This window comes from Armigeres subalbatus, chromosome 2 (assembly GCF_024139115.2).
Source record: "Armigeres subalbatus isolate Guangzhou_Male chromosome 2, GZ_Asu_2, whole genome shotgun sequence".
Taxonomy (NCBI): domain Eukaryota; kingdom Metazoa; phylum Arthropoda; class Insecta; order Diptera; family Culicidae; genus Armigeres; species Armigeres subalbatus.
In genome coordinates this window covers 109,198,161-109,208,889 of record NC_085140.1, presented here as the reverse complement: position 1 = coordinate 109,208,889, position 10,729 = coordinate 109,198,161, and the positions used below count along the sequence as shown (strand labels likewise).

Here is a 10,729-nt window from a genome sequence, read left to right as displayed (position 1 = left end):
CATTATTGAGTGGTATGTGCGTTTTGCATCATATTCTCCTGTAAAAACGTAAACATTCAAAATTCGCGCACATACTATTGCAAAATAAATCAGTATTGGGGTAATTTGACACTGGGGGATAAATTTATCCCCCAAAAAAGAACGAACAGGCAAACCTGTCAAAATCCATAGTAAAAAAAATGGATGTCGCTCCTCTGGATTTTACTATGAAGATGGGTGTGAAGGTGAAAACGGCGATTTCAACGACCGTTCAAGGAGCGACTATTTCGAACGGTCGGGTCCAATAGGGAAATCCACGTACAATATATACCTGTATGTATACATGTACCCATGAGAGGTATAGTTAAGAAGTTTTTTTTAATCAATAAGAATAGGCGTAGGTCCATGGTGGGTACGAAAATATATGTGAAATAGATTTGTACCCGTATATATTCGTTATAAATATTATTGTATTGAATTTTGATAGTATCGTTCACATTCCATTTGTATCTTATTAATTAAATACAAAGTAATTCCTCAATTTGTGCAACAAAAATTGTTTTAAATCTGACAAATTGATGTTTGAATTTTCGTTTACAAAAGCAGATAAGTCGTATTGAAAACTTGCCTCCCAAGCTTGATTAAAAGCTCATGAATTTTATCACATAACATATAGGCATCATTGCCGTAGAATGTGGTCCTTCCTTGATTTTGAAACGCTAGCGAACCTGGCGGTGAAAGTCAGGCTTTACTGAACAATGCGCATAAGACAGAGCAGCATCGCATGCTTTGCTGTCTCTTTCTTTTGCCTTGGATATACGGGAGTGCCGTTCGTCGATTGTTGATATACAAAGAGCCTACTTTGAAACTTGCAGTTTGTTCTATGATACCTATCTGTTTTGTGATTTTATCCTCCGTGTACAATTTAACGAACGTTGTCGGTCGGTAAAGCAGATTCGTTCGTGGAACTCATGAGCTACCTTCTGTCATTATTTTCTAAACAGCTCGCGTCGAAATTTAAAACGATCGGGAATTGCATTATAATTTTACTTTTAAGATAAAATATTGTGTTTAATAGAAACATGTTGAATTAATACTTAGTTTTTGTTAATTGAAATTAGTGCTAAGTTAGTAAATAGCTTATATAAACTGAGGAAAACATCATTGAACCAACATGAAAATAGCAGTTGAAGGATGCGCTCACGGAGAGCTGGAAAAAATTTACGATCTGGTCGAATCGATTCAGACCCGTGAAGGCTACCAGATCGATTTGCTTATCTGTTGTGGCGATTTCCAGTCAACGAGAAATCTAGAGGATTTACAGTGCATGGCAGTTCCGAAGAAGCATCTGGATATTTGCACCTTTTACAAGTAAGTTTGTTTCTTCCTAATTTGTAATTTCTTTATTTTATTTGGCACTAAAACCTCTTAGTGTAACATTTTGTATCTGGTCAAGGATCAATATTTATACGATTATCATATACCTATCTTAAATATCTTCAGGTATTACAGTGGTGAGAAGAAAGCGCCTGTATTGACCCTTTTTATCGGCGGTAACCACGAAGCGTCGAATTATCTGCAGGAGCTCCCCTACGGAGGTTGGGTCGCACCAAACATCTACTACCTTGGGTACGCTGGAGTCGTAAATGTGAACGGAATTCGAATAGGTGGCATATCGGGCATCTACAAAGGACACGACTATCTCAAGGGTCGATTCGAGTTTTCTCCTTTTGATGAATCGACCAAACGTAGCGTTTATCACATTCGGCAAATTGATGTGTTTCGGTTAAAACAGTTGACCCCGAAGGTTGACATTCTGTTGTCCCATGACTGGCCTCGCGGAGTGACAGAATATGGTAACAAGACGCAACTACTGCGATTCAAGCCGGCGTTTAAAGAGGACATCGATAATGACAAGCTGGGGAGTCCTCCGTGTGACGACTTGATGAGAACTCTGAAACCTCCGTTTTGGTTTTCGGCACATCTGCATTGTAAATTTTCAGCGTTGATTCCGCATGACGACGGTGAAGAAACAAAGTTCCTTGCGTTGGATAAATGTTTGCCCAAGAGAAGATTTCTCCAAGTGTTGGATATTGAATGCGAGGGGAAATCCGGTGCAGTAGAATTGTGTTACGATTTAGAATGGTTGACCATCTTACATCTGACGAATCATTTAATAAGCGTAAGAGGAAGTAAAGGTTATATGCCGGGTGAGTTTTCATTGCTGGAGTTCTTGTCTTGCAATTGAATCGTGCTAGTGTTTAATGAATTATCTTTGATATAAACGCTCTATTCACTTTGCAGGTGAAGGTGGTGGAGAGCGCTTCAAATTTACCCCCACGGAAGCAGAGAAGAAATTGGTTCTTGAGCGGTTCCAAAATGATCTACGTATTCCACAAAATTTTACAAGAATAGTAGAACCTCATAACCCTTCGGTTGAGCAGGATTTTGATCTAGTGGAACAACCGAAGGCGTTTCTCAATCCGCAAACGACAGAGTTCTGTGATACTCTCAACATCGACGATCCCCTTCGATTGGCCATGCTAATGACTGGACACAATTTGAATACTTCAACCTACGTAGATCATACTCCACCCAGTGCATCTATTAGTCCCGAGCGTAACGAAGACGAAGTTCTACTGGAAGACGACGAGGATGACGGATCGTGTTCAAACGACGAAGAAGATGGCGATCAAAAGCCTTCTCATTTTCTTTCCCGTGCTCCACTCGCTTCGGTTCTGCCGCAACCAATGTGGCGCTACGATTCAACGTCAGATCAGTCCACCCTGGACGATTCTTCACTGTCCACTTCGAATCGTAGCATACTTAGTCTTCCGACACCGAAAAAACAGGATTCCACCCTTTCGGATAATTTCACCATCGATGAGCTGAACCTCTCCAGTCCAAAGTTGTCTTCGATGGTTGAGAAAAAGGGAGAGACTGTGTCGCCTTCCTCGGCACTGGATGGAATTTCCAAGTTGCCCATCGAAGATGATCAAGCGGAAAAACCACCGGTGAAAAAATTCAAACGGCGGAATCAAGCCATCTACAATAAGGATGATAGTGATTGAGAGCATGCTAACGAAGTGTTTCTATATAATAATGTACATATCATGGCCATCCGATTGTAAGAGGTAAGTGAACATTATTTAGGTTTTTTTTATCGCAGGTTCTCATTTATAACACACCAAATGAGACAATACTCTGTTCGTTTGCGAAAGTAGCTGGTGGAACCACAATGACGAATTATCTTTTTGTCAACCTGTTTAGGGTTCAATGCTGGACATCATATCTCAGGACATCATCGAGATGATATCCAACACTAGTACTAATGCTGTTCTTATTTTAATAAAAAGGCTTCTTAAAATTAAAGATAGCGAAAAATGTCGCTACACTGGAATGCAATATACGCGAACAAAATCGTGTCCAACAAAGCGTTTGCATTTGAGAGTTGAATGCAGATGAGTTATTGATAGGTTTACAACAAGGCATATGAGAAGATGATAATAAATTTTGTACTACACCAAATTTACTCAATGAAATCTAGAACTATCCATAATCCATTTTGGAATCCTTAGAAACTAAGAAAGTTTTTAGGAATCTTGTCAATAGGTAGGAGAAGGATTCCGCTACCTGTTGGTGGTGTTGGTTTGCGTGGGAGAGCTATCAGATTCGTCAAATCGTCGTTTGAATCTTTGTTTACAAAAGCAGATAAGTCGTTTTGAAAATTTTGTCTTGAATTGATGGTTTGATTGGAAAAAAGATGGCGTCTTCGCCGATCTCTTATTCTAGTATTTCTAGGGTCTACGCCCTATTATAGGCATTTGTTAGGTCTAATGTGGCTAACTCAACATGCTGTTCCTTCACTTTGGCATCCTGAAGCACTTGCGCTAGGGTTGAAAATGAAGTGTGCCGCGTTCAAGATTGGATGCAACTTTTTTGTACTCCGTTGCTCCCATCAAAACTTTATCGAATTTTGGAATTTTGAAAGGCTTGGTTTCTATTTAGTTTATCACAATCCTTTCAAATTTCGATGAGTTTAGTTTGTGCGGTTGAAGTGATTTATTTCAAGTGGTTCAAACAATTCATTGGAAACAGGTCTCCTGATAAATTGTGGCAGAGAGGAGGATTAGAGGAATATACTGGCTAACACGTCATGTCTGGTGAGATCCAATTGATTTATTTTTCTACTTCATTAACTTTTATCAAGTAGAACGATCGCGCGATCACCAAAATGCTCTAATCTGCTTTGTGCGGTCGATAAGTAAGAATTCTAATACTGTTGTATGTTGTGTATTTCGAAAAATCCGTTCTTATTAGAGGAGTAGAAGCTACATCACTTTCCATGGTGATTATTTTAATCCAGAAATTCTGACAAGAAATCCTCCAAACATTTTTTCGTAAACACTTTGAAGAATTCTTTAGCAAATACATCCAGGAATTCTTTCAAAAATTCAATCTGAAATTCTATTCAGGAATTTTTCTACAAAAAAAATTAGGAAAACCTTTGGTAATTTCTTAAGAAATTCTTCTTGTATTTTCTTTAGAAATTTCTTTGAATTTATTTTGAAATTCCCCCAGGAACTTTTTTAAATATGCCTTCAAGATTTTTTTTCGAGAATCTCATTAGAAATTCTTCTGCAAGTTCCTTCAAAAATTACTTCGCAATTTAAGTCGGGAATACTTTCGAGAATTCCTTTACGATTTCCTTAAAGAAATTCAAATAATTCCTGTTTTTCTTAAGAATTTATTTGAGAATTATTTCTGGAATTCTTTTAAAATTATTTCTGGCGAAATTACCTTAGGGAAATTTTAAATGAATTTTCGTAGGAATTTTCAAAGAAATTTTGGAATGAATTAAAGAAAATAAATTTTTTGAAAGAATTTTAGAAGGATATCCTTCTAAATATTCTCTAAAGGAATATTCGATACAACTTTCAAATGAAAATCTGAAAGAATTAAAAAGAATTCCGTAAGGAAGAAATAAATACGTATAAAGAAAATTCCGAATGTATTAGCTTTAACAGAATAAGATTTCAGACAACTTTTTGGAGAACTCACAAATTTATTTTCATTTACAACGAAAAAAAGTAGATATTACCTAAAGAAATTTATGGAGGATTTTATAAATGTATTGCTGGAAGAATTTTCAAAAAAGAATTCCTGAAGGATTGCTGAGACCATTTTTGGAGTAACTTACAAAAAACATTTCAAAGAAGAACCTGGTAGGATTTTCGAAGTGTTCCTAAAGGAACTTCAAAAGCAATTCCTATTGTAATTTCCGAAGAAATTTCTAAATACCTCGAGGAACTACTTCGGGAAATCAATCACTTCCAAAAATCATCCAGAATTTTTTTAAATGAGCGAAATCAGTTTTTTTAGGTAAATTTGGGCGGAAAAGATACAATTTGGTGGGTCACGAGCCCCATCGTGCCTCAGTTTAATTCCGCCAGTGTTCAAGCCCACACTAAACAAATTCTATTCTTCTTCTATGCCTGAAAATAAGTACCTATATTAAACGACATGACACTTTATGGGGTGTTCTTTATCGGTTGTGAGGCGAGTTGATTACCAATATCATCTTCACTTCCCCTCTTGCAGATTTCCCTGATTGGCCCAAGCTGCCGTCGGACGCATAAATGTCACATGTTACAAACGAGAAAAATGAGGAAAACGCCATTTGAAGTTTCGAAATACATTAATCCTATTATTGCAAAATTTTGCTTTTTCATTGACCTTAACCCAATAAACTATAGAAGAATATTCATATTCGTTGGGCCGGACTCAAACATTGCCAAAAACAACTATTTTTCCCACGTTTTTCAATCAAAACCCGAATGTGACACTTATGCCGCGAAATTCACTGGCCAGGCGAAAAATGTACGCATATTTGTCACACTGTGAACTGAGAGATAGTTGTTGTTAATTGGTTTTTACATTTCGCGAGCGACGATTGCATTTCTTTGGTGTGATTTTTTGCTGTCGGTAGAAGTGGAACCGGAAATGGAATATCCAATACAGATAATCCAGTGGCTGGAATCGGAAAAGGACTTCCTCGGGTTCGATGTAAAAAATGACACAGGTGATCGTGTTTTGTTTGCGGAGCCGGCAAACGTTCCATTGCCGATCCCAGAGGTTGACCAACCGATTCTTGACGGCAGTGGCGTAGTTTCCTTGCCCTGGACAAGGACACGCACAACATCCTAAACGTCCAAAGGAATCACGACTGTCTTATCGAGATGATTGTGACAAAATGCTACCAGGTGAAAAACTTTTTTCTGAGGAATTGCAAAAAGTTCTTAATTGTTTATAGATTATTTTCTAGGTCATACGGCTTCCACGGTTGGATAGGTTCAAGAGCATTAGCGTAAAGGCTGCTGGTCTTTAATGAGAGCTTTGCGTCTGTTGGCCCCTACATACGAGCATTCCCATTGTCTGCGTGCATTTGGTCCGAGTCAGTTAATGGTCGTACAGCCAACGAAATCCTTAGCTGTTTTTTTCAAAGTTATTATGAAGTACGCTGACCTGAAGACAACTATTTTTTGGTTGGATAATTGTTGTTCGCAAAATAAGAACTGGTATTTATCCCATCACATTACTCTACTGATAAACAATAATGAATTTCAGGTCAACCGCATACTGTTGGAGACCTTTCAATCGGGACATACGTTTATGCCCGATGACTCTTTCCATGCGGCGTTTGATTCCAAAATGCGCCATGAACATGTCGTTAGTTATGAAAACTTCAAGTCTGTGGTTGCCAATGCAAAGAACAATGTTGACACTTGATATGCAAGCAACTGACTTCTTCAAAGCTCACCGTTTCGGAGTATACGATAAACCACTGCAAGCCACGCCCGTATGTGGATTCCATGCAAATAGTGGAGTTCAAAAAAGGCCGTTATAAAATTGGATATGCAAACAATATCAACAGTAAAGACCTTAAATACTGCAAGTTGTTTTCCAAGAAGCAATTTAAGTAGGTTGTAAAAAATGTATCCTCTTTTGATACAAATGCACGTTGGCAAAATGCTCCTCTAGGAATTGAAGAAAATAAAGAAAACTTCTCTAATAAAAGTGGTTCAACCTGTTGTTACCGAAAAGGAAAAATCGTTTTTCATTGATCTTGGGACGAAGCAAAAAGCGTCTGATCAATCTTTGTACTCGTTTCATTCTTTGATTAAATTTTATCGCCATAACATGTCACAATAATTATGGGTTTTAGAAATAAAAAAACGGGTGTGCTAAAGGGTTCCTCTTTGTCACTTTTTACACTGCCGTTCTACGCATAATTGTCCCATGTTACCTTTGATGAAAAATCTCAAACTCGAGTCAATTTGTCCCACTGAAAAAATGAAGTTGTTGTTTTATGATAATAGAGACTGCAAACTTTTTAAATAAGTGATGATTCGTTTTATGTCCTGGAAAAGTGCTGCCTACGCTCATAACACCCCAAAAATATTTGTTAAATTTTAAGATCCAATCGATTCTGAAATTAGTGGGACAAATTGACTTGAGTTTGGATTTTTTCATCAAAGGTAACATGGGACAATTATGCGTAGAACGGTAGTACAGGCCTTGAAAATTTAAATTATGTCACAGTTTCATATCGTCTTCTCCCAAAAGGCCGTTCACGTTATACTTGGAGAGGTTCTAGACAATATAACACCTCCCCTATTCTATCATGGACCTTGACCTTGACCTTGCATGCTTACCAGCCACCCTCTAAACTATCCACGTGGATTGTAGATGACCCTAAATGCATGGTATATTTTATGGACGGTCCTCAGGACACATCACGCAGTGCTATATGTCTTTTTGTTTGATTGTTATTTCTCCTTTTTTTAGTGTGACAAATATGCGTCCATTTATCCCGGTGTGACAAGTATCCGTCCATTCGAACATGTGACAAATTGACTTCACATTTTTTTCGAGTTTTCTAGAATAAAACCTCTGTTTTGACAAAATATTTCGAAAATACGTATCAAATTATGACGTTGAACATCAAAACCTCAAAAATGTTAAAATGTAACATGTGACATTTATGCGTCCAACGGCAGCAAGATGATGATTGGTTTAGAGTTAATCCCATCTAAAAAGTTCTCCCAGCTTTCGCTTTTAGCATCGCGTATCACTATGTCGACATTTTTCTGCATTGCTCTGCAATGTGCTTTAGCTGCCTCTTTCGGAGCGATTCAAATATGACGTCCACTACTTTTTAAGATTTCTAGACCCCCCTCCCCCCTCTGTCACGCTTTTTTGTATACTTAGTACATGTACTGTCATAAAATCTTAGACCCCCTCCCCCCCTTAAGCGTGTGGCATCATTTTTGAACGACCCCTTCTTAGGGTGGTTATCGGGAAGACGTTTCATGGCCCGAAGAGCTTTCAGTCGTGTAAAATGAAATATTTTTGGTTTTAAGTAAGCCAAAGATCTTGGCTATCGAATAGAGTATGAGTGACAGATAGAATGTCTGCTTGATCAACAAAGTTGCCATGATGGCACATAATGATGGTCATGATTTATCCGCAAGCAACCCCACTACACTGGTCAACCACGATGTTTCCAAGAGGATCTCTCTTCTCTTCTCTCTGATACAAGTATGGTACCAAACTGGTTGATTTATTCATAAATATATTGTTGTTATTAAGGAATCTAATTATGCTGTAACTAAATCAAAAATTAGCTGCACAACATATGAAATATCAGGGCTAAATATCCCTGATTACCTTTTTGGGACCAACAAAGAAGTGCCTATTGTCCGTACAGTGATGGCTCGGATGTGTCCCCGGGAAAAACGTGTGTCCAGTTTCACCTACAAACACAATTAATAACTTTAAAAATGCTAACAAAACACCAAGTTGAAAAGCTGACCAGATATGTTCTAGTACGAATGTAGAGAATTTGAATAAGAAGACTTAGGGCTACATTTCAAAGGATAACAATTTTTTACATGTAAAATAAATTTAATATCTGATATATTCTTGTGTGCATTCTTTGAATACCCTGAGAAAATGTGTTGATTTATAACTTATTATAAACACAACTAGTATAATTACGAACATGAAACTTACATAATTGCACTGTGATAGTCAATCATATCAAACAAGAAAAAGGTACTTAGTCAGGCTTTCGGAAACCACTATTGAACACCAGCAGCAGTCGATCGTATATGGCAAAGTAAAATGCAGACGTGATAGCAGCCTTCAGGAGGGACGGGTTGAGTCCCTTGTATAAACCTTGTATGCCCTCGTCTCGACACACTTGATAAAGGCACTGGAACAAGCGGTTGGCTACAAAATGTTTCCCGAACGTCTGTCGATTCTGGGAAAATCCCTGTATATGAAGTCGCTTCTTAGCCAGATCCAACGGGTAGACTATCAACTTCGTGGTGAGGCCTGCCAATCCACCGCACAAAAGCAATTCCGTTGGCGGTAGGGTTGTATTCTCATCAAGATGTTCCAATCGTCTGACGAAGCTCCCGAAGAGGTTGTAGAACATGAACTGTCCTCCGGCGAGCGGAGCGATCTGCAACAGGGCTGGAACCATTCCTCTATATAATCCTCTTATTCCCTCTACTCGATAGATAGTGCCGACTGCTGTAAATGCATTCTTGTATCCTTTGCCAGGATCCTGGGATACCACTCTAGTTCGTATGACATCCAGGGGCATTATCGTAAGTGAAGCAAACGAACCGCTACATGCCCCACAAACAAAATGTCTCGCTAGATCGTGTCCTTTAAACGTTTCCATATCACGCAATATCAAATTAAAACGCTCATAAAACGAAAACTGTGCTACTCCGTAAACCAGCGAAAGCACTTGCGCCGGATTGTGTCCTTTCCAGAAAGCAAGCAAACCTTCCTCCCTGTAGATGCAGCCCACAGATTGAACGATCGATCGGTACTTGGAGATCTCAGATCGAGCACTAATTGGTTCCACTTGCAGTTGGAGGCGAATTTTCAGTACATCCAGCGGTTGGCAGAGGAAACGTGTGATGCAGCCGGTCAGTCCTCCGGCTAAGGCCGTGTAATCGGCTTTATTGTCTTTGGGCCGATCCATAGCGATCAATGTAGGAACTTCAACCGATTGTGGCGTCAACGGGTTGCACCAATATTACATCACCGTAGTGAATGTTGTGGACGAATTGATTAAACGTCTACCAGCAGCATTCGTGATAAACTTTCCTTCACGATGAGGGCACAGGCAAAGATAACGATTTTCAGACATTATAGTAATATTTAAGTATAAATGGTATTAATTAGCTAGAAAGTAACGAACCTACGTTCTTTTGATTGGTCAGATCGATCAGATTGATTTTGTTGCGCGATATTCAACACAATAACAAAACAACCTGGGCATAGGGTGGTTCCAAAAACTTATTTTGCTACACACTGCCATCGTTTTTGTGTCCTGCGAAAAAAATTGGGTAGGGTAATTCGTCAAATATTGAACTGCTATTTTTTTTCGTCTATTGTTGAAATTGGGGCCTTAGCCGTGCGGTAAGACGCGTGACTACAAAGCAAGACCATGCTGAGGGTGGCTGGGTTCGATTCCTGGTGCCGCTCTAGGCAATTTTCGGATTGGATTGGATCACTAAGCTGCGAGGCGGCTCTATCCCAGTGTGGGGATGTAATGCCGATATGAAGAAGAAAATTGTTGAAATTATAATATGCATTTCTTACATTCCTTATGAATGTTTAACTTTCTGTCTGTGCTCTGGGCAGTCTTGTAAAATGTCATCTGCAT

General features: G+C 38.7%; 2 protein-coding genes across 4 annotated transcripts; one reads left to right on the top strand and one right to left on the bottom strand.

Annotated features, from left to right (window-relative positions):
- The first annotated feature begins 481 nt into the window (after positions 1 to 481).
- LOC134214926 (lariat debranching enzyme) lies at positions 482 to 3,507 on the top strand. 2 transcript variants are annotated; one of them, XR_009979976.1, is made up of 4 exons: positions 482 to 1,350; positions 1,483 to 2,189; positions 2,284 to 3,113; positions 3,250 to 3,507. XR_009979976.1 is itself a non-coding variant. In XM_062694202.1 (3 exons), the coding sequence occupies exons 1-3, from the start codon at positions 1,154 to 1,156 to the stop codon at positions 3,048 to 3,050; spliced, it is 1,671 nt and encodes a 556-aa protein (XP_062550186.1). In that variant the 5' UTR covers positions 482 to 1,153; the 3' UTR covers positions 3,051 to 3,507. The 2 variants fall into 2 exon arrangements, 1 of the variants encoding a protein (XP_062550186.1); XM_062694202.1 differs by having other exon boundaries at positions 2,284 to 3,507.
- A 5,132-nt stretch (positions 3,508 to 8,639) lies between these two features.
- LOC134214925 (mitochondrial thiamine pyrophosphate carrier-like) lies at positions 8,640 to 10,368 on the bottom strand. Of its 2 annotated transcripts, none has more exons than XM_062694201.1 (2): positions 9,055 to 10,255; positions 8,640 to 8,795 (listed from the first exon to the last, which is right to left on the bottom strand). In XM_062694201.1, the coding sequence occupies exon 1, from the start codon at positions 10,040 to 10,042 to the stop codon at positions 9,101 to 9,103; it is 942 nt and encodes a 313-aa protein (XP_062550185.1). In that variant the 5' UTR covers positions 10,043 to 10,255; the 3' UTR covers positions 8,640 to 8,795; positions 9,055 to 9,100. The 2 variants fall into 2 exon arrangements, with proteins under 2 accessions (XP_062550185.1, XP_062550184.1); XM_062694200.1 differs by lacking the exon at positions 8,640 to 8,795 and adding an exon at positions 10,262 to 10,368 and having other exon boundaries at positions 8,926 to 10,167.
- Positions 10,369 to 10,729: the final 361 nt, after the last annotated feature.

Coding starts and splice junctions, on each gene's coding strand:
- LOC134214926 (XM_062694202.1), top strand. CDS start 1,154: ATGAAAATAGCAGTTGAAGGATGCGCTCACGGAGAGCTGGAAAAAATT. Junction 1,351..1,482: donor GATATTTGCACCTTTTACAA/GTAAGTTTGTTT, acceptor AAATATCTTCAG/GTATTACAGTGGTGAGAAGA. Junction 2,190..2,283: donor AAGTAAAGGTTATATGCCGG/GTGAGTTTTCAT, acceptor TTCACTTTGCAG/GTGAAGGTGGTGGAGAGCGC.
- LOC134214925 (XM_062694200.1), bottom strand. CDS start 10,042: ATGGATCGGCCCAAAGACAATAAAGCCGATTACACGGCCTTAGCCGGA.